This window comes from Colossoma macropomum, unplaced genomic scaffold (genome assembly GCF_904425465.1).
Source record: "Colossoma macropomum unplaced genomic scaffold, Colossoma_macropomum, whole genome shotgun sequence".
NCBI lineage: Eukaryota > Metazoa > Chordata > Actinopteri > Characiformes > Serrasalmidae > Colossoma > Colossoma macropomum.
Genome location: NW_023494787.1, coordinates 16,644,878 through 16,669,223, shown reverse-complemented (window position 1 = coordinate 16,669,223; position 24,346 = coordinate 16,644,878). Strand labels below are relative to the sequence as shown.

Genomic DNA, 24,346 nt, shown 5'->3' with positions numbered 1-24,346 from the left:
TCTACAACAGTGTGAATGAGGGAGAACATTATGAATGGGAAACATTCAAGATCAGTGTGACGGGAGGAGAACATTCTTAAACAGTGTGAATAGGGTAAGCATTGAGAATGGAGGAGAACATTTTAGAACCATGTGAATGAGGGCATACCATTCTAGAACAGTGTGAATGGAAGAGAACATTCTAGAGTCCCCCAGTAATGACACAGAGGTTTGGCACACCAACCAAACATTTGGGTTTGTTAGTGTTTGCTGGGTTGATGTTCTCTGGCCTTAAATCAACCTTTTTAACAAAGAGCCCGATTTAGTCAAATTTGTCTAACTGATGGGATTTGCTGGGAAAAAGTGAGGCGTGATGGAGTTTTCACCAGGAATGCAGTGTGTAGTCAGTCAGTTTATGACACCATTTACTGGGTAGGCATCCAATTTGATAAATTACAGTTTTCACTGAGAAAACAAAAACAAAGCTTCAGTCAGCCAAAATGAAAGGATGAGCTGTGTTAATACAGCAGGTAAATGGAACTGCAAATAGCGAGCTATGGGCAGCTAAGAAAAGAAAAAAAAACATTTTTCAGTTTACTACCATACAAAAATACTACCACTACTACTATACCAAAATAGAATGTCTACCAAACAAACACTATTTTCTAAGCTTCCACAGACTGCATGGAAAAAATGTTTGCGTGACAGCCCTGATCTGCATTAGTACATAACATTAGCTAATGCTAATGGCTAGTTGGCCAGGTGTCAGCAACATGTGGCTCTGGGCTCTGTTACTGCCCTGTTGCAGCTCACAGCAGAATAAGATTCTAGGAAAATATAAAAAATCCTCCTTTGCAGTAAAATAAAGCTCTGCTGATCGTTCAAATACAGTTTTAAATACACTAAATGGTCTTAAATGCTGGGGTAATGTATAACTGTTAATAAACCTATCTTTAAACCTGAAGATTGGCTCGCAGACTGCTGGTTACCTTAACAACATAGACAACAATCTTGCATAGCTAGCAGCCAACGAAAAGGCAAACAGATAGATTAAAGAAGGACATCGATAATTAGGAGACAAATGGGCTTATTTGCATTTATAAACATATATAAACATTTATAAATGGTTTACATTTAATCTGGAATGAGAAACTGGCCAACACTAAATAATCACAAAGCTGAAGTCAGCTTCTCGTTCACCAGCTTCTTGTTTGAATTTTCCCATTCCACGTTAAGTGGTACAGCTGTTACATTATGGCGCCTCAGGCACCATGTATGATAAAACTGGGAAATTTGAACAAGTAGGTGGCAAATGAGAAAGCTGACTTCAGCCTTGTCAAAAGACGAACATTGAGAGACGTTTTAGAAGAAACTATTCTACTTTTGTGGAAAAGTTTCCTGCCGGAGATGCAAGAAAGCAGCTATAGCTGAGCTAAAGCTTAAAGCAGAGCAAAGTTAGTCTGGATTTTCATTTATATTATATTTTTTAGCCTGTACTAGTATGTTAGCACATACTGAGACATATTTACAGCCAAGATGGTAAAATGGACATAAAATGTTGTGGCTCCCAAGGTGGTATGATTTTTGTTGAAAGATCAAAATGGCTCTTCATAACATTTGGGTTGCTGACTTCTGGACTAGTCAAAGCATATCAGTAGTAAAATGATTAGTAGTATTACATACTTAGAGCAAGCGTGCTCAGTCCTGGCCCTGGAGAGCTACTACCCTGCAGTGTTTAGCGCCAACCCTAATCGAACATACCTGATTCGGGTAATGAAGGCCTTTAGGGGCATCTGAACATCTGGGACCAGGGATGGGCACCTCTGCTGTCTATTTAGCAGACAGTTTAGTGAATGGTGAATGAGCCAACAAAAGTGCCTTTTGCTGTATGTGAAGCTCTACACACATCCATATCTCCTAAGTGAATTGATTTGCTGCAGTCCGGCTTTAATTGCTGTGGGGGGTCGACACTGTGAGTCATGATTTCTGGACACAATGTCTGGTTTAAGAACTTTAGCTTAAGTATACAGTAAAGACAAATTCTTATTTGGAAGGCTGTTCAGACTATATCCAAGCGTAAGTACCGAATTTAGTTGTCAATTTCTTCTTCACATGATTTGATCTCAAGGGTCTCAAAGATTGGTGGTCGCCAATTCCCATCCACTAGCCTGGCTAACACATTGTTCCTCCAGGACAAGCCAGCCTACCACATATTTTCAAGCGTCAATGTTCTTTTAACCATTCAGCTGATCGTGAAGTATCTTTGTTCACGGTATGCAGGTATGCAGTTATTCTGACTGACAAAAGCTCAAGACCTGCCTGTTAACTAGGTGACAAAGATAGTTCAGATTTCAGTCAAGTAAGCCTAGTAGCTTTATGGGAGATGAAAAATAACTGCGGCATCTGTTCATTTTCCTCGTTCTCTCCCCACAGCTCATTCGTATCGAGTACGTTCGGTCGAACTTGGTTGAGTACTTTGCTAACCTCATTTGGAGCTTCGCATGGACCTCTTCATATGTCTCTCAAAGGCATCACTCGTGCCCTTAACATGACTTAGTTGTCCATGTGTATCCAGTGTGCTCTTTTCATGTGTTTGAAGGGTCATTACAGTGTTGCGTAAGCTGGTTCAAGAGCCCACTGCTGCCCCTTTGATCCCACTGAAGAGCTTCCTCTTTTTGGCCTCTGTTAACCACTGGCTTTCTATTACGTCCAAAGACTAGCGCTGCCTTAAACATGTGTCTGCTCAAGTCAGAAGTCACTGTCAAGGATACAAATTGTATAGGTGTAGTTACAATATATTTACACGTAGACATTACTGCTTCTGCCGTATTGTGTATGTAAACTGGCCTAGGAACCCACTTAAGTGTTTTTAAGAGAGAAAGTAGAAGCATTAAATGTGCCTTTATCATACTGTCTCTGAATCACCTATGTATGACAGCCCATTCCTGCTAAGTAGAGGGACAAAAATGGCCTTCAAGCAGTAATATGTCAATATTGTGACTTGGTTTCTTGAAGTATTGACTTTCAACACTGAAATAATGAATTATGTTGTCAAAATTTTGACTTGCTATATTGAAATAATGAGTTATTTTCTCGAAATAATTTTTTACTATGCTGAAATATTGATTTAGTACCTTGAAAAGATGACTCAGTCTCTCAACTAATGACTTGCTATGTCGATAAAATGACTCAGTGTCTCAAAAATAATGATATACTGTGTCGAACTCATGATTTAGTATCTCAAAATATTGGCTTACTATGTCAACCTAATGACTTAGCATCTCAAAATGACTGATTTTTCCGAAGTTTTTTACCATAGAGTGTCAGAATTTCATCTTAATAACTCTAAAAGTCTCATGAATCTAAGTCATTAGTCTGAGAAACAAGTCAATATTTCAAGAAATAAGTCATTATTTTGATATACTAAGTCAAAATTGTGGCATACTCCTACCAGAAATAACACTGACTTTTTCTCTTTGATTTGGCTGGAATGAGCGTCCATGTCTTTGGGAGATACAACCAGTTGTAATGTTATTATAAACTGTTTTCGAAACAACCAGGAGGTTTGAGATTGTGAGATTGTGTCCGAGCTTGTAACTGAAAGGTGTTTTGACACCTCTTTGGCACATGACTGTTAATGGGTCAGTAACGTCTTAATGATGTAACATTATGAATAATATACAAACAGCCTTGTAGCTGCCTGTCTGCCACGGTGGATCTGAAGAATTCCTCATCGACTAACAGTCATTTGTACTCTCACCTCCAACTCCACAGCCAATTAAACGAGCCAGCAGTACCAGAGATCAGGGACAATCGCTGTTCCTCAAAAGTCGAACAATCAAAAGCCATCCCTCCATCTCCAGTGCAGCCCTGTCTTTGATTATAGCTCTATTTTTTATTGCAGTGCATTTGTTCTCCTCAGAGCCTGTGCATAGGAACACCTCTATGGCATTACAGACAGGCCTGTTTCTCTGTGTGATGGACAGTTTCTTTGTTGTTTATGAGCTGAACTTGTATACTCAGTTGCCTGAATGTTTTACTGTTGTGCTGTAATGATTCAGATGTTAGCTTTTGTTAGTTGATGTTAGCTTTTTTGTTGTCTGCCACTCTGAATAGGAAGCTGTCTGTGTGAATTGTTGTACCCATGGAGAAATGCAAAGATGAACCTCCTAATAATCATATGCAAAATACACTTTGTGGAATAACCTCAGTTACATAGAGTTGTGTGTAAAAGTCAGAAAGTGCCCTTCATTTATTTCATTTACAGCCAAAACAGCCATTATGTACAAGTTATTAGTTTTCCAGGAAAATCCATTTTTAAAGAAAATAAATGAAAAACAGGAACAACAAAAATGACGAAGCGCTGCAGAGATCACAAAAATGAAGCAAAGGCAGGTGCTCCTGGGCCATGGGTGCAGCAAACTCAAAATAACAATTCCATGCTGGGAGCAGCAAAACCAAAAAATCCATCCGCATCCACAAAGCATGTGCAAAATAAATGTCATCTGCACATTTTTATACATATTGCCATGTTTCAATAAAGGCTTTTTATGTGTTTCTAAAGACGTGCGGGATTTCTTTGTTCTGGGATTTATTCGGCACATGCTTTGTGGATGTGGATGGATATTTTGGATTTGGAATTGTTATTTTAAATGAAAAAAAGGATTTTCCAAAACTGCGAGAATTCAAAAAATGATTAAAAGATACAGAGCAAACGGGGCTCCTAACAACCGTCCAACACCTGGTAGACCACAAAAACTGTCTCCATCAGATAAATAGTACTTGAAGCCTTCATCTTTGAGAGAGAGGAGAAAATCAATCTTCACTTTTGCTTCAGATCGGAAAAAATCCACAGTTTCTGTCCATCCTTGCGCTGTCAGAAGATATCTCAGCACCACGGATGTAGCTGTCGAGAATCTGTTACTGAAAAAAGAAAGCAGACAAAAAAGAAAGTGCAACCAACTTCTAAGACTGAACTTTGGAGGAGTGGAAAAATATTCCCTGCAGATTAATTTGGGAAGCTGAAAGCAAATTTTCCAAAATGAATGAAGCGTTCTTAAGGCAAAGTGTAGTCATCAAAAATTAAATATTATATTAAGTCATTGAGACTTTATTCTTAATTTTCTGTTAAATGTATGTTTTATGCTTTTTTACTGATGCAGATAAATGAATACATTTTACTTAATGGCTTTTTACTGAAAATTAAATACATGAAGGGATGTCACTGATTTTTGCAAAGTACTTTATATTTTGCTAACTTTTCAGTGAAGTGAGATCTAGACATTTCCAAGTGTGGAACCAATGTGTCCTATTTATCCTATAGTTTGAGCACTTTCCTGAGAATTCAGAGGAGAGTTTATTGTAAAAAAAACATGCATATCATGCAACACCTCACAATGAGCTCAGAGGGAACCTGCAGTACCTTTGGGCCATGAGAATAACAGGAGTTAGCATTCACTCGGCAGCTCATAGACACACACCTTCTATTCAAACCTGCCTTTGGCATGTGCCTCAATCATCTCCTAGCTGATTGAAGAGTGAGGCACCTTTTCATGCGGTCACTTTGTGTGGCTCTTTTTAATAATAATAATAAAATTTTATTTGATAAGCGCCTTTCAAGACACCCAAGGATGCTGTACAATAAAAATAACAAAGATTAAAAAAACAAACGAACAAAAAAAAACACACCTTTCGTTGCCGCACCTTTTAAGCTTCAGAAAGTATTTTTTAACACTCTTTTTCAAGTTACTCTTGCATTTACCAAATGACCCTCAATCGAGTCTCTCAATAATCTAGAGCTGGAAACTGGCATGTGGCAAAAAAGCATCCACTCCAAGCACTCGTGTGTTTATTTGCCTCTTCTAAAAACTCTCTCCACTCTGTATTGTCAACATAAATTAACTGCCATCACTGACAGCAACTAATTCCAGCCCGTCTACTGTATGAGGGCTTTAGAGACTTTTATATGCAGTGATGCAGTGTTCCAGTGCATCAGACCAGTTTCGGCACTGATACTGACCTCATTAAATGGATCAGGCATTGGCCAGACTTAACTGATCCCCCAATGATACTGTTTCTTAGACACAGATGCTCTAAAGTTAAATTCTCAATTTGTATTTTAACTAATGCACTGCAAAAATGATATCTTGTCAAGTAAAACTATCTTAAATCTCATCAATAAATCTAATATTTCTCCTGTTGAGATTGTTTTAAGCTCATTTTAAGATTTAACTTTTCTTCAAATATTTTATGCTTGTTTTAAGTGATTTTATTAAGCAAATTTATCTCACTCTATTGGCAGACACTCTATTGTTTGCTTGTTTTAAGAAATGTACTTGAAACCAGCATGATTATCTGCTGGTATAGTGAGATAATTTTTCTTGATAAAATGACTTAAAACAGGCAAAAGTGTCTAAAAATAAGCTAGATAATCGTATAATAAGTGCAGAACCATCTCAAAATAATAAATATTAGATAGATCTACTAGACTTAAGATAATTTCACCTGACAAGATACAATTTTTTTGCAGTGTGGGACTGAATCTTCTACAGTCAGATAATAATTATGAATTGTCACATTCCATACAGACTTGTTTGAGGAGATAAAATGAGTGTTTCTTTGTAAACATGAAACACAACGTGTTTCTCCACAAAGCACTGCAACACATCAAAATACAAGCTTATTCTAATAAAGCATAGCATGGCTTGTCAGAATAAAGTGCAGAAGAGCTTTTCTGGTTTTGTAGTGATTCACCAGCTTCATCAGCAAATAACTTTCACACTTTATCATTTTTGTCTATTTACTGAAACTAATAAACTATATCTGTCGGACAAAGTGATAATTAAGATGTTCGCAGTGATCAGGTGGACTTTGTAGCCCTAAAATAAGTTAGAATATGGCTGAATGTGACTTGTCTCCTTTTAATAATCCTAAATTAGCAAAGTTTCTTAAAATAGATATGTCATGTTTTGGAATGAACTCCTCAGTTGTAACAGCATTTTATATGAGATATGTCATGTTTTGGAATGAACTCCTCAGTTGTAACAGCATTTTATATGAGATAGGGATGTAAATTCTCCTAATTTTGAGATTCAACTTGTTCATGGATGGTTCATGAATGGATATCTGGTTCCATGAAGGGAAAAGAAGAGTAAAAAACAGATTTTTGTAAAGATAATGTAGGGTTGTAGGCATACCTTTTAAGGTAGACAGCACTGGTTTTGCACAAAAATATAGCAGCACACAGAGCAATATGTGTTATTATTCAAAAATAGCCAAGGGAATATTGGTAGGTTTTTGTGTTGGATGAGAAATGGAGGCTGCCTCTTCAGATAAGCTAATGAGCTAACAGAGCTAACAGGTGTCACACTGGATGCTGATGAGGACTTGCCTTCTACACGAGGTATTCTCTCCTCATTGGACAGTGTTCCAGCATGTTATATGACAGAGAAATACATTTTCACTGTTTCTGGACCTGGCTAACACCCAGCCTTCAATAAAAAGCCGGCGGTCTTGTGTTTTGTGTGTTATTTGAGCCAAACACTACAAACTATTTTTGGGATTTTTGTCCAGTTTCACCGGCGATTTCAAATATGTTCTTAAAACAGGTTAGAATTTATAGGGCTCTCCTCTTTCAAAGAAATGGTGTTGTATGAGCAGAAATAACTGCCCAGAGGCGCTGCCAAGATGGCCGCTGAGTGGACAGACTTTCCTATAAGGACTTTGGTTAAAGCGCTTGTGTTCAGAGTTTAGATATAACCTAATATACTTACAAATATGGCCAAAACCATCACATTTCATTGAACTGTTAGCCTGCATATTTTTGAGAATGAATAGTGATTTCAGTATTCAAACACTGGTACCACAAAGGGTTAATCAAGTACTCCAGTACTCCCACACATCCTTTATTAGACAGATTTTAAACTGAAGAAGAAAAAAATATTGGCTTGGCCAACATCTATTGGAATTAGTATCAGGGGAGAAAAAGTTGGATCTGTGCATCTTTATATATAATCAGCTCATCGTAATACAGTACATGTTTCTTTTGTGTTTTTTCTCTCTTTTTGCTTTTGATGATGACTCATTCAAATGTTAATTCTTGGGAAATATGCCTCGAGCTTCCGTTCAGCCAGTGTTAAAAGCTTTTTATTATTTTTTTAAACATCTGAAACATGTATTTGTGTGTGTGCCGGTAGCAAACTGAAATGAAACTGAAATGGGGTTAGTGCACGCTTTCCCTGTTTGCTTAGATCTAGCAAGCCTTGAACGAGAGCATGCGCATGTGTGCGCACTCATGCATGTGCATGGCAGCTGCCAAAGCGCATAGGTCTTCGACCTTCACACATAAAGATCCACAGCTACAGGGCTGATTCGCCAGGCTGCAGAAAGAATGTTCAGAATAGAGAGAGAGAGAGAGAGAGAGAGAGAGAGAGAGAGAGAAAGAGAGAGAGAGAGCAGGAAATGGAGAGAGCGAAGAAGGGAGGAGACGGCGGCGGCAGTCACAGCATGAGAGTGATTGAGAGGGAGAAAAAGAGAGGGAGGGTGAGGCAGAATGACAAACAAGCCAGAGGAGAGTGGGGGAGAGAAGAGGAAAAAAAAAAAATCAAAGTCACGCACATCCATCTATCGATCCAGGGAGGGACATATGGAAAGCTAGGGAGGGTGAAAAATGGCACCAAGTGACAGAGAGATGGAGAGAAATGGAAGGATGTGGCGCTGGAGCTGACACAGTGGCTCGGGGCCTGCTAATGCAGCTTAGTGGCCATATGTAATTAAGGGAGAGAGGCTGGCGCGAGTGTGCGTCAGGGCTGAATGAAGAGTGAAAGCAGAGGCGTAGGAGCTGAATTAGGACCGGGCATGCAGCTGGGGGAAAATGAATAGAGGGGGGAAGCCGTCTGGCAGTCGGGAACGGAGAGAGAGAGAGAGAGAGGGAGGGAGGAGGCTGATTTACAGAAAAACTCTCTGCTTCATTAACACTGTCAAAGCGCTAAAGTGGCCGGATTTGTGACACACATCTCCCTCCTACACGCTCTTCCTCTCCATCTTCCTCTGCTTATCCTTGCTCTTCTCCAGCATTTTCTCTCATCCCTGCTTTTGCAACCCCCTCCGTCTGGCCATGAGGCTGTTTACTCATGAAATTAATATTAAACAAAGCGCTTCCCCCTGTCTCTCCACAGGACAGATTAAGGAGGATTAGCAATGTAAATCTCTTAATGAATCAGATACTCAAGCAACAAAGTTTCCAAACTTTCCATCCTGTTTTAGTTTTCTGCCTCAGAGACTTTGTGTCTTCTTTTCCCTTCATAAAAATGAGCCATATTGCATTAAGCCATGGCAACGCCACCAGCGTCAATATTAGTTCAGGAAAAAACGCTTAATCCGTCATGTTTGTTACGCTTGTAAGCCAAAAGGTGGTCTCTGAGTTCTCATTTTGTAAAATTCTCTTCCTACGCTATTTAAAAATACAGGTTGCAAAAGGGTTCTTTGGAGCTATGCTTTAGAACAGTGGTCACTAACTCTTCCCCTGGAGAGCTACCTTCCTATGGACTTTAGCTCCATCATTAATCGATCCCACTTGAACCAACTCATTATTTTCTGTCAGAAGTTGATTAGCTGAATGAAGTGTGTTTTGATTGAAGGTGAAACCTGCAAGAAGGTAGATCTCCAGGAGGAGGGTTGGTGACCACTGCCTTCGAATAAGTGCTTTTCACTTCTTGAAGACCCTTTGACTGGATAATTAAAAAAAAAGAAGAAAACATTTAAAGTAGAGATGCACAGTGATATCCAAAATTACATTGGTATCAGCATCATCAACATCGGACAGCTGTTTAACCTTTTCAACTCCTTGAGACCACCAGTGGTTCCAAAGCGCACTTCGTCATATTCTGCATAACTTTCATATTTCATACGCTACATTCAAAAAGTGGGTGTCATATGAGAGCTGTAACTGTCTTCTTTCCAGTCAAATAGATGGGTAATGCAATTTAAAACCCTCATAATAGAAGAAGCTGAACTCTGAATAATATATAATATATAATATATAAAATATATATAATATATATATATATATATATATATATATATATATATATATACAAAAATAATAATATATAAAATAATACAAAGAGCGTCTAAGATTTTTGGCTTTCAGCAGTAAATTGTAAGCATATAGCAATATGTGTATGATCATAAAACACATTTACTGTTAGTTTGAGGGGGGACTTTTAAATAAAATAAATAAATCAGAATTTTCATTTATTTGATGCAGTAACTGAATAATTTGCCTTACTATTTGGTCATGTAAATTCAGATGGAAAAACCAAAATATACCCTGGAGATTAAGAGGTGAAATTTGACTGATATGTCAATCCGTTATTTAATGATATGTATTCATTATACCTTGGAAGAGCAGCATGTTTAGGTGACGCTGGGCTGCTGCACTCAAATATCTGCATGTTATTCATTTTAAATGAATTTGCAACTGTATACAAAAATTGTATTTCTCTGTAATGCTAATCCAAGTAGATGCAATCCTGATTTCTACATTTAATAGATGTTTTTGTGTCAGTTAAGGCACTGGCAGATATGCACATGAAAAATATTGGGTCATCAAAATTGGCTCATAATTCCTATATCGGCCCATCTGTATGTTAAAGTTTAAAGAATCTCCAAATAACGTCAGGTTTCCATACCAATTAATGTTTTCCACCCAGAACCATACATCCAAGCCAAGAACCATTATAAAAGCTTTTTTATTTTTAAAAGTGTGCTCTGTGCCCATCACAAACGGACAAGGTTAACTATCCCTCGAGACAAAGATGAATGGACATTCATGATTCAGTTATCACTCATGAACATGATTGAATAACATGACATATGACAGCTGTTATCAGCATCTAGATATCCATGTGATAGCCGCTGGTGGTGGTTTTTCATTTGGGGGATGCTTCTAACGTGGTCACTTCATCCTTGATCCTTCAGATAAAAGTTGGTGTGGGATTAGGGATGGAATATGTGGATATCTGAACTCCTTTTAGTATCAGTTTACTTAACTTGGTTTTCAAATGAATAGTGTGTAGTCTTAGATAAATACAGAATAAAACAATTTCTTTATTTTACATTACTTAAAGCAACTAAAGATATCTAGAAATAAATCTTATATTGTTTTACAACATCCTCATAATGAGAAATATTAGACATAATGATTCACCATATTTTCACTTGCCAAGATATCATCTTCTGTAGTAAACTGCATGCAGCGAATCAGTGTGAAATCTCCTGTTTTGGTTTTGTACTCATGATAGTATACAATATTTTCTCATTGCACTCTTTGAATATTATTTCTACACCTCTTGCAAAACGGTTCTATATTGTACCAAAGAAGGTTCTATGAATTCCAGCAACAGTGGAACCCTTTTTAGCTCTGTATAGAACCATTTTGTGAAGAGTTCTTTCATGTATATAACAGGTTCTCCCTCTGTTCTTCTTGTCTTCCTGTAGGACAAATGACATAGGATGAACACTGCTGGTCAGCTCTGCCTGTCTGTGCTGTCGTCCCTTCTCGCACTGGCCTGGGCTGCGGAGCCGCTGGGCCAGGGCGCCCCCTGCTCCTCTCTGGTGGCGGGGGTCCTGTACGGCTCCTTCTCGCTCAGGGACCTCTTCCCCAGCCCCCTGGCCCTGGCCTCCGGCTGCTCCTGGACGGTGGAGAACCCCGACCCCACCAAGTACTCCCTCTACTTCCGCTTTAATCGCCACGCCGGGGTGTGTCTGGCCTTCTCTCCGCTTGTCCTGCCTCTGGACCACTACCTGCCCAACCAAACGTGTGGCCCACCTCAGCAGCCACTTGACCCGGAGGCTGTGGAGCTGTGCCTCGTCCCTGGTCCTCACACCTTCCTGCAGTTCGACAAGAACTTTGTGCAACTGTGCCTCAGTGCTCACCCGGGCCGAGAATCCGAAGAAGGTGACGAGAGGTCAGCAGAAGCGAAGGTGCCTCTGTCCACCGAGACTCTGGACTTTAGGCTAGTGGAAGTGTTGCTGATCAACAATGAGAACTCCAGCCAATTCACCTGTGGAGTGCTGTGTCGCTGGTTTGAGGAGTGCCTGCGCTCCGGCTGGGGCTCGGGCCAGGACAGCGTGGGCTGTAGCATCACCCAGACGGGCTGCGTGTGTCCCAATGCTGGCCCACCGGTCCCACTGCTGCCCGCCACTCCCCACAACCGCTCTTTGGATCCCAGTTCCAGTGTGCTGCTGCCCCCGCCAGACGACTGCTGCGTCACCCAGCTGCATTCCAAGAATGCCATCGCCATAGCACCCCGGGATGTGCGGCAAGGTAGGCCAAGTTCTTCTAATTCAATCTGCTGGGACTCAAATCTAGTTTATAGTGGCTACTACAAGGCCTGGGCAATACAACAGTTCTGATAATTATCATTATTTATTGGCAATAAAATGGTTTTGCTTCTGTTCCGTATGGGTCTGTTTCTCTGTCTGGTATTAGCTGCAAAGGCTGATTATGCTTTTTCCTCTCAGTCAAGTATTAGCACCAAAGGACTGGGTTTTGAACAGTTTCTACTTTGGTACTCTAAGTGGTGATGAGTCATCTCACACTTAGGAGAGTTAGCTAGCTTGCTATTCAGATGGCTGTGAATTTGAAGAAAATATCTCAGAACAAGAGCAGAAAAGGTCACACAGCTCTATAGTGTGGAACTGGTTCAGTTTTCTTAAATAATACAGAGTAGCGTTATTAGCAGATTTTGGATGAAGTGTATGGCTGCATATAATATACATGTAATAATTACTGATAATTGTTGACTTCGATCCAAATGGAAAAATATAGTCATCAGGGATGCATTGATATGGGAAGTGTAGGCTGATGCCAATATCTTATATCTTAATATATTTTCCATGTACATATCTGCCATAAACTTTTATAAAGTGTAGAAATTGGGACCACCTGGATTGGAATTACAGAGGATTATAACAATTATTTCTGTGGGGCTACAAATATAGTAAGATGAATAAATCACAGATCTTAACACCATAGCCTAGCTTCACCAAAATGTTCTGCTCTTCCAGAGTACAATAAAATCAACAAATGTTGTTTTGAAATATCTGTCAAATCTAAACCTTTTTAGATCATTTTTTTAGATTAATTGTCTGCCAATTCAGGTAAGATTCTATTATCATTGTGCATCCCTAACTGTGATACGATTTATCGCCCAGTCCTTTGTACTGCATTTCTTTGGAGAGCTTTCTAAGCTTTGGTGTGGCAGGGCAACTGAAGCTGTTTGTTTAGGTGCCCTTCTGTCTTTATATCATGAACAGTTTTATTCACAGCTTGATGCAAACTTTTTTGGGGGCTTATAAATCACTCTCTCTAATAACAAAGGCAAACAGAAACTTAAAAGTGCTTGGAACAAAAAAACACGCCATGTTTGTAAAGTGTTAATCAGAGATTGAGCGTTTTGATGTATTTTTTAGACATAACCCCCCCTGGTTTGAGTGATTCGGGCCTGGCTGCACTTTCTGGATCTGCTCTTACTGCCACAGTTTGATTTCTTTTTTGCATATGTGAGCACAGAGAGAAGAAGGGTTTCTGATTATTTGAGCCAATACTAATAACATGTGAATGCAGATTTTGTCTTTTTTATGTCATATGTTGGGTCTGCTACTCAACAGGGCCATATAAAATATCAGGTTTCAGGCTAGTTTGTTTTCTAATCAGTGATTTGTGTAGCGGATTTGTCAATTTTGCATCTCTTGCAAGCACGTGTGTCTTTAGTTTACAGTTGCATTTGTGTATTCAGAATAGTTCTGAAGTTAAGAAGTAAGCTATGAAGTTAAGTAGTAATAATTCATGATCACTCCGTAAACGATGTGTTGGGATTTCCAGCTTGCTTGCTAGTACTCCTGCAAGTGGCTGTAGTAGCCAGTAGAGGGATTTTAAAAAAAGTATAAGGGGGTTGGTGCTGTTTTATGCCAGGAATAATTAGCAATTCCATAAAATTTACTTACAATAAATGTATGGCAGTAAAATACCAGTTTCCAGCAACTTAAGCTCATAGCAACAAAGCAAAGCACTGTAAAACCGTGTCTGTGATAATCCATCTCTGTTAGTACCTCAAAGCATAATGTTTGAATGGTGTGTTCCACCTTAAATGGCACCACCAGAATGTACTGGCTGTTCCATTTAAGGTGGAACAGAACATTTGGAAAAAAAAGAAGCTGGTGATTCAGTTCCGCGTGTCTGGGTGGGTTCAGGTCAGGGTCTAAAATTTAGTAGTATCATTCGGGCCTTATCGGGTTGGGCTTCAGGGTCGTGGGTTGAGTTCAGGCTTCAATTTCCTGCCCGTTCAGACCTCTAATATGGATAACGTTGTGCTCAGCCTGAGGCATTTGGGCCTTAAGCAGTAGGGGGGCTAGCAGTGGCGGCCAAGTCTGACATGTGAAAAGAACACCACAGAGACTTTGGGCCATGTCGACTGATGTTTCCTAACGAGAATCAGATATTTAAATCAAATATTCAGATCCTGCCCTTAATCGGGTCAACACACGCCCGGCACCATTCCGCTGTGTCTAATCTGCCCCTGTGTCCATGCTGACAGCCGGGTTATCGGCCGATGCAGGCGATCGACAATGTTGATAAGGCTTATTTTCAAATTCACACACGTGCATGCACACATAGACACATGCTGTGTGTGAGTTTTGGTTTTCTCACAGCTTGGCTCGGCCCACTGGAGTGTTTTTCCCACTGATTGTGTGTACTGGACAGGCGGGTGGTGCCAGGGCTGATGTCACTGAGCTGTGGCCATCTTCTCTTCTTGCAAAGGCTGCATGTGAAACAGCCAAAAACCCACAGCTGATATTTCCTAATGTGCTCCAGCATCAAAGTTTGATGGGTTTAGTGTTCAGAGAGTGGTGTGGAGTTATTTCGGAGAGTATTTTTGGGCAATGTATTGGAGTATTTTTCACCTAATTAGGCCACACCGGAATAGCCGGTAAAGCCAGCCAGCCTGCTTGATAATTTCAAATCATTTAAATAGAAATCTTTGCCATGAACATGGCAGCTGAACACAGAGCACTCAAACCAAGGTCTCTTAGTCTTTTAATGTTGGAGGAGCAAAGGCAGTTTGGCTAAGGAAGCATGTGGAGTAGATTTTGGCGTTGAAAAAGCTTTGGAAGCTTTAACTTTCTTGGTTTCAGCTTAAGTGTTTTTTCCTTCGCAGTGAACTGTAAACTAGAGAACGGTTTGACTCTAACCCTGAAGCATTCTGTTGCCATCATCCTACACTTTAGGACCGGATTTAATCACGGGCAATTGCTTCAGAGGCTTAATATAAATAATTAGTTCACAGTTTTCAAGGCTCGAACATTTGTAGCCTGCTGCTTGTTCCAACAGTCGTCTCTTGATCAGGACGCACTGAAAAGCCTGTGCAGTGACAAGCCACTGAACCACCGAGCGCCGCTCACAAGTCCCAGGTGTGCGTTCCTTTTGAGAACATGTTGACAGAAGAGGATAAAATCCACAAACCGCAGACTCGTGTTTCGACGTCTCAATGGAAGAAAAGAAATAAATAAAACGTCACCTTTATTTCACGAAGGAAGCTCGCGTCCCCGTGCTGCTGTTTACATTCTGTTGTTCAAAGCTAGCTGCAGCACTCCATGCCACAACTTTGATTTCATCCCAGAGTCGACGCCAGTAGAGGCTAATTGGTGAGTGGGTGATGTTGATGTTTGTACTGAACCATCAGCTTGCAGGCAAAAGCAGAAAGATCTCCATATGGCTTTATTCCGAGCTTGTGAGTCAGTGATTATATTAATCACTCTTTGAAGCCGTTCTTGATACTTCTGTAAACGTATACGTCGCGTCCTGTCCTGCCCTCTGTGTCCACCTGGATGTGTCTTTGTTTCAAAGGAGATTTTAGAGAGTTTGCCTAAAAGTAGAACTGAAAATTAGCAGAAGTCTTTTATCTCACTGTCTACTTTTTATTTGTGTGAAATGACAACCTTCATCTGACAAAGAAGTAATTATTGAAGCGAAATGTGGATGTTTTGATGTCAGCTTCCAACTAACCTTGTATATGCAGTCTTATTGAATATAGCACCAACCTTTGTTCTTCAAAATGAACCAATTTGTCTTTTAAAATGTACTCATAATTCAGGTCAACAGCTGTTCTTCTGGACTTAAAGGAGCCCAGTAGTTCCAGCATGAAGGCTGACGCAGTGATATCAATATACTACAATTAGGTAGTGCTGGAGGGTATATCATGTATACCCGGTAATTGTATTGGACCAATATCACCAGAAAATGTTGGCCTGGATATCTAGATAGATAGATAGATAGATAGATACATAGATACATAGATACATAGATACATAGATAGATAGAGTGTCAGATTAGTATTTTTTCTTAGGTAAAGATATTGGAAATAAAAAAGTGATATTATGCCATCTCTTGTTTTGGTAATGATGTGACGCAATACTAATTTTTACTATTAAAGTTAGTGATCCATGACAGAAAACTTCAATATATCTCATTTGCTGGGTATTTCATATTGTTTTGAGAGACAATTCAAAACAGCCTATATAAATCTAAATAGCAAGTTTCTGTCTCAATATGGTTTACAATACTCAATACGGTTCACTTTGATGTAACTGACCATTTGATGAATGAACCTTTTTAGCCAACTGTGTCTGAACACATCGGAATTAGACCTCCACATTTAACCCATCCGTGCAGTGAAACACTACATACACACTAGTGAACACACACACACTTGGGGGCAGTGAGCACACTTGCTTGGAGCAGTGGGCAGCCCTATCCACAGCGCCAGGGGAGCAGTTGGGGGTTAGGTGCCTTGCTCAAGGGCACTTCAGTCAGTACTGTCAGCTGAGAGGATCGAACAGGCGACCTTCCGGTCACAAGTCTGGTTCCCTAACATCCAGCCCACAACTGCAAAAGTCCCCTCTCCTTTGGTTATTGTCAATACAGCCATCAAACTTTGAGTTCAGGCCTCCCGGTAGTGCTCATAACACTTGTGCTATGGGCTAAAAAGCTCAGTAATACAAAGGAAAATTGAGAAGCGTACAGAGGAGTACGCTCAAACCCATTTTCATTCAACAATAAACTGACTTAATAAGATATTCAGTGTAGACATAGATGTTTGAGAACGGACAAAAAATGAATGTTGGTCCATTTAAAGCAAAATAACTAAAAAATAAAGGATTCTGGAAAGCCAACAATCAAACCAGGTAAATCTTTTAGCTACTGTACTTCAAAAGAGTAATTTTTCATGTATTATAGGAAAGAGGTTTTTGTGATTAAAGCTGTTCAGATAAGCTAATGTTAAAGCTAGCGCATTAACCAGTCAGAGCAATATTACATGCTGAGGAGGACTTTCTCTTTTACACAAGGACTTTAAGAAAACTTTAATGAAATGATACAAATAATGGCATGTGTATGTACGTGTGTGTCTGCATGCTTTAATATTTATCTTTACACACAATATTTGTAATATTTGAGTGCCACACAGTCCTGTTTAATGGGATTGATTAAACTTTCAGCAGCTAAGTTAAGAAAAACTAACAATTTAGTTAACTGTTCCTAACTGTTTTCCATAACAGTATTTATCATTAGACATCATATTAAAAGGATTTTTGGCAAATACAATAAGCCATATAAAGTTTAGCTTAACTAAGAGACAGGATATTTGTATCTGACAATAGTGCTCACATTCCAGGGGAATTAGTTCAATCATTTAGATGTAAATGAAGTCATTCAAAGTATTTTGATGCATAATGGTTAATTGTAGAGAAACATACTGACTCAGATTTCCCTACAGTGGAGTCACAATGTCTACAACACTAATATAGCCATTATATTTACTATCCAAAAGGACAGCTGAACCTACATGTGTCTTCTCAGCTTTTATTGTTTATGATGGTATAGTAATGGCAAGTCAGAAAAAAAAAATCTGATTTCTTTGGGGACCATTTTGCTTTCGAACACCCTGCATGTACAGCTCCACCATGAATGGATTAAATTATGTTTAAAGCCAAAACCTGATTGCAAAAGAGGTTTTAACAATGTCTCGGTCACTAAAGAACGTATTCATAATCATTTCATGTAATTACTTTCTGTAAGGCAGCTTTTAGAGGCCATTTCAGACATCTGGCTCCTGTGACCACCACTGTGAACATTTGTAACTTGACAAGTTACTCTAGAACAGAGCATTTCACAACAATCCACTCTGACAGTCAACTCTGAATGACTTTCTTTTCATTTCGATGATTAAATTATGCAGAAATTTTGAAAAATTGGTGGAATTCCCCTTTAAGCTGTCAGTACGGTTTTAAACCATTCTCAGTGCTGGTTTGTATGGAAACAGTTCTCACTGCAGGTTTGCTCTGAGGAGCTTTGTTAAAGTTTTTTCTTCACTTGACAGAGAAAGCAGCATTTATAGGCAAGTGTGAGGCTGAGAGGCATGTCAATCATAATATTGCACATACAAAAAGTCCAACAAACAAGCTGGGTCAGGTTTGTAAGACCTTCTTTTAGCATAGAGTGCTTGTACTCAGAAAGCATGTGTTCATTAACCTCATTAAAGCAGATTTCCGTTAAACCTTAATGCAAATTAAAGTTTGAGTGTGTGGTATATTTGAAAAATATTGTCATGTATAATTTACAGCACTGCAAAAAGGTTTATCTTTATGCACTGATTATAAAGTTGGAATGCAGATATCTTCTCCCAACATAAACGAAAGATTTCCATAACTTTTTGACTTGTCTGTCATGTCTTACTATAGCACTGCATCTCTCCTCAGAGTGATCTGACCTTGAGATTGTCTTCTATTAAGGCATACGCTTTGCTTGTAATTATCAAAAGCATTGATGTGCTATCATGAATGCTCTCATGGCATTTACAGCTAAAATGACATTTCGAAATGCAAATTGCATACCGGTTCAAGTCCAAGGTAGTTGTCTTACTGTAGAAGTAGATCCGTTTTGTTCGACTCACTGACTTGCAGCAGTGAAATATACAACGAAAGGCCGTTTGACAGGCTCAGAAAAGAGTGTGCACCTGGTATCATTTCTTACAATCGTCCTCCTTTTGTCTTAAAAGATTCTAATGGCTGCGGTAGGCCTTCTCCCAGACAGAGCTTTCTCTTCTCCACAGAGCCCTAATTAATTTTCCCACTCATATTACTTCAAAATGGCTGACACCTTGACTGCGGATCAGTTTGAGAGAGCCTGTGGCAGAGACAGTGCCATGCAATTACGGGCACAGAAAGATGGGTTTGATGTACTTCTAAGTGCACCCTCACACTTACACGCCTTCTATCTCACTCTCAATTTGGACTGTACTTCTGCAATCAATAGATCCTGGGACTCTCTGAATAATAAATATGGTCCTGTGCCTGTGTTTGTGCCAAGACTGCCTTTCAGGTTTAGTTCGTCCTTTGGTTTCTCTGCGCTAATGCCAAAGGACGTTAATGTAGGGTAGAAATACACAAGCAGCAATGCAGATTCTTTGGTCTTGTTTGCAAAGTATTGGTTACTATGAGAGCCAATTACAGAAGTGTTGTGGGTGTGCAGGTACAAAAGTCAGAGGGCACCTTTTCATTGATTTCATTTTCAGTCGAAACTGTCATTAAGTACATGCTTTTCATTTTCCAGTGTCAGAAAAACATATTTTACTGAAAATTACACAGACACCTCAACAACTAAATATAACACCAACATGTTCAGTATTTGGTGTGCCCACCCTTCGCTTCTATTCAACTTCTTTTCAGGAAACTTTCAAAGAAATCTGCAGGGATACTTTTCCACACTTCTAAAGTTCAGTCTTAGAAGTTGGTTGCATTTGCTGATTCTCACAATCCATGTAATCCCAATTGCAAATTAGACTCACTTTCAGTGTTCTAGTGCAGATTTTACTCTTTTTTGTCCATTTCTTTTTCTCAGTGTGGGCTTCTTGACAGCTACGCATCCTTTCAGACTCATAGTGTTGAGTTGTCTTCTCACAGTGGAAGGATGGACAGAAACACCTGTGGATTTTTTTCAGATCTGAATCAAGAGTGGAGCTTGATTTTCTCCTCTCTCTCAAAGATGAAAGTGCTGTTTATCTGATGGGGACCGTTTTGATGGTCTGTCGGGTTTTATGTGGTTGTTACAGGTTCCATTTTCTCTCTATCTTTTAATCATTTTTTGAACTCCAGTTTTGGAAACTTCTGTTTTTTTCACTTATTTTCCTTTGACTACTACCTTCCTCATGCAAACGTATTATCTTACATCTAATCTTCTCAGAAATATCTTCTTAAAACAGAACAAGTCATATTTAATGGCTTTTGGTTTTGACAGGAAATTAAGCAAACGAAAGGGTGGTTTCTGGAATAGCACAGTAAAATATGGTATGGCTGAATGATATTGGGAGGAAAAGTCACATTGCGCTAATTTTAGGTTTTTATGATAAATACTGTGATATTATGAAAGCAAAAAAAAAAAGCTAACCTATTCCCAAATGGAACTAATTATCACTATAGCAACATAAAGAGTATGTTTAGAGGGGAAATTAAAGCAATACTTCAGTAATAGACAAAATACCACGTCACAATTATATTTTTTAACATTGTGGCTTCTGTCAGTGAACCCTTGATGTGATGTGGCTAAAGACTGGTGTGCAAAATAATCAATATTAATTGGATCATGTGGAAACATTCATTCAATCAAACCCACTCAGAGATAATCAGTGATTGGTTCGGATCTTCACTGCACACAATAAACATTTTTGGTTATTGATTGGTTAGAAGCTCATTTGCATATTGCACACATCTGCAGTATCAGTATTGCGAAGGCCAGTGGATAATAATTACGATGTGTTGTGCATGTCTTTTAATACTACTTAGCAGATACAGAAGTGCAGTGACTCTCGTTCTGATGTTGTCAGCGGGTTATGAGTGAGGGATGTGTCACCATGATGGATGAAGCATCCCTCTCAGTTCTAGATCCGCTGCTTCAAGAAGCACGGGGGCGGAGAAAAGAGGGAGACAGCTCTCTGAACTGAGTCCAGAGACAGTCCACCTTCTGTAGCTTCCTCTCCACACCTCTCTCCTCCGTCTGGGAGAACTCACAGGTTAAGATCAGGGTCACAGTTGCTGTCTCTTAAGTGTGTCTCTTAAGCTTGGCTAACTCGTTCTGTCCTCTCTGTTTTCCATTTGCAGCAAGGCCTTTTGAGGCGTGTCATATGTCGCTCGGTTTTATGACCACCAAGGCCCACTGGAGCACATGATTTGTGTCTGTGCGCTGTGCCATTAGCTTGACATGGTAGACTTTTAAGCAGCTCATACACACTGCCTAGACTTTGAGGACACTTTCTTTTGAAATCTTCTGATAAATGTTTGATTTTCATTGAGACTTTGAAAAATACCTACAAACAGAAAAATATCTACAAAGGTAATGATAGTATAAATAAGACATATTTTGCAACACTCAGCTTCAAGTTTTTCAGTACGTGGAAGTACATTAGGTTACACAAGTGGCCACTCGCAGTACGAGTAGAGGAAGGGACAGCGAGAAGTGGATTATTTAATATACACTTATCCAACAATGCAAACTTTGTTATGCAAAATGTTTTTTAGATGCAAAAAAGCTTGTCACTCACTCACTCACTTACTCACTCCCTCACTTACTCACTCCCTCACTTACTCACATACTCACACATTCACATATTCACTCAATTACTCACTCCCTCGACTTACTCACATACTCACACATTCACATATTCATTCAATTACTCACTCCCTCACTTACTCACTCACTCACTTACTCACATACTCACACATTCACATATTCACTCAATTACTCACTCCCTCACTCATTCATGCATGCACTCACTTATATACTCATTCACTCACTCACTCCCTCACTCACTCACTTACATACTCACTCCCTCACTAATGTACTCTTTACCTCATTCACTCACATACTTGATCGCTCACATACTTAGACCCTCACTTACTCACATACACACTCCCTCACTCACTCATTCACAAACTCTTTTACTCACTCCCTCACTCATTCATGCACTCACATAAACATTCACTCTCTCACTCACTCACATTTGGCAGGCTAAAAGTTCTCCACAAAGGGGAGTCAAATAGTCTTTGATGCTTCACAGGAGCAGTGCTTTGCATCGGTAACGCTGTGTGATGCTCTTCATACGTAATGTACACCAATTCTGGTCATAAGCTATAGTTCAAAACCAGTTTGTATTGTTGCTAGCTATGTAGCCTTAAGCTTGCTAACTAGAAAGCTAGCAGGCTAAAAAAATGAAGCTGCGTAAGTTATGTATAAGAAATGGAGAAATTCCCAACAGAAATCTCAGTATTAGTTATAGTTTTGATATTTTTATGTATTTTATTGCTGTTGATTATGAAGAGCTTTGCTTGCCATTTTTGGGGTGTTTGAAAAGCAAATTGCATCAGATCGCAATGATTCTTGCTCAGCTTCTTGGTTACTTGGTTACTCACCCCTCCGATGGCTCATCTAACTTCACTTGAGCTTCATAAACTTCACTTGAGCGAATAAAATAATGCCATCCCTTAAGATGATATCAGGGATTGCCTTGAAGAGAAATAGGCCAAGTTGATGAGGGCATGTAAAAAAAAAAATTAATGTTGAAAAATAAAATGATGACAGTTTTCTTTTGCTAACTGTTGTTTGTGAGTTCAGATCATGCCTTCAACATGGTGGTAATATGAAGGAAGACTGACTGAGGGAGGGGGGAGAGAATGCCGAGAACTTGGGCTGGAGTTTTGGGCAGCTTTGCCGGTAGCTAGAGTAGCTGTAGTAGGACTGATGTAGGACTGGGAACAGGGAGGAGATGGGGTGGCGGTGGGGATTGTGAACGCTGCGTTTACAGGAACAGAAGGTGAGAATGTGATTTTTTAGGGTGTAAGATTGGAAGAAGGAGGGGTTTCAGCCATGTCCCCCCAAACTTCAGTGTCATATAGTAACTACATTTAAAATAATCTTTTGACTAGAAAAAGCTATACGTCTTCAAACCTTTAAAAGTGTAAAAGCTTATGTTCTGCATGCGCGTCTTTCCTTGTTGGTCTGTAACATGATGAAATTGGCCAGCTCACCGTTTTGTGTTAATTGTCAGCAGCACAGTTATCCCTTTTACATACATTAAGAGAGAGAGAGCAAATATGGGTGAGCAAACATCTCACTTGTAGAGTGCTGAGCAGTCTGCAGTGACCTACATTGAGTGAGACTCATCTTTCAGCTTATTGTGCTAATTCACAGATCAAACACTGAAGGTTTTGTTCTATTACGCTGGCCCTCTTGAAATCTCTGCTGTGAAATCTGCTGCATTAATAGTCTGGTATTGTGTTCCTCCCCCCCCTCAGCTGGCCTCATTGACTGTGTGCTGCGAGACAGGGGTATAATTCCACCTCATTGTGCAGCCTGTAGTAATCTGGCATTGACAAATGCACTCCATCCATACAAAACAGCTCGAAACCAACAGCGCATGTGGAAAAAACAGCTTCTCAGACACCCCGGAACTGCAGGTAGTCCTTGGAGAAAAGAAAGGACCCAAGAACAATTTCGCTATCTCTCACGGGGAACGAGCCAAACTCGATTTCTCAGCCTCCATTTTTACTTTTCTATCCTTCTCTCAGTCAGATGACTTTCAGGAATGGTGAATTTTGAGGAAGCTTTAATTGCATGACCGACCCCTGCTGTGAGCTTCCAGGGGCCGATATGACGGCTGTGCTGTGAAGAGTTCTCCTGATAGTGGTCCACAGAGACTCGGGGGGGGACACCCTCAGGAGGATGTGATGAGAGTGGAGTCATTTTGTGTGCAGTACGTTTTATGTTATGTTCGCTGGATCTATGAGATGATGCGCACCATGTTCTATCATTCCATATCTCTCTCTCTCTTTCTATCTGTTTGTGGTTTGGTTCTGTAAAATCAAAAATAATTTCATTGTCATTCACATTGTGTTCTCATATTAACAGGGGAATCCCACCAATATTTCTAGATTTCTGCATAGTTCTTTCATTGAAATGTAAACAAAGTATGAAATTGTGCATTGTGCATTATAGAGAAACTTACTGACTTTACTGTACGGTGGTGGTGGTGACCCAGGGCTCTCAATGTCTACAGCACAAATTTAGCCAAATTTTATCTACCACCCAAAATTACTAGGTTTGTAAATTAAGCATTGCTGTTCAGTAAGTTAAGCCTAAACTAGGTTTAAAGTAATGCAGATGTGTTTATTAAGAGTACATAATGAACTTGGCTACGTGTTATATATATTATTATATATCTATATAGTAGTTTAGACAAATACAGCATTAAGGATA

General features: G+C 39.5%; 1 protein-coding gene across 1 annotated transcript in view; it reads left to right on the top strand.

Moving 5' to 3' along the window:
* Positions 1–24,346, top strand: part of adgrb2 (adhesion G protein-coupled receptor B2) — a 433,057-nt gene that overhangs the window by 86,602 nt on the left and 322,109 nt on the right. The window contains exon 2 of the mRNA XM_036566254.1: positions 11,479–12,307. Coding sequence (XP_036422147.1) covers positions 11,494–12,307 — 814 coding nt within the window. The 5' untranslated portion in view covers positions 11,479–11,493. The remainder of the gene's footprint in view (positions 1–11,478; positions 12,308–24,346) is intronic.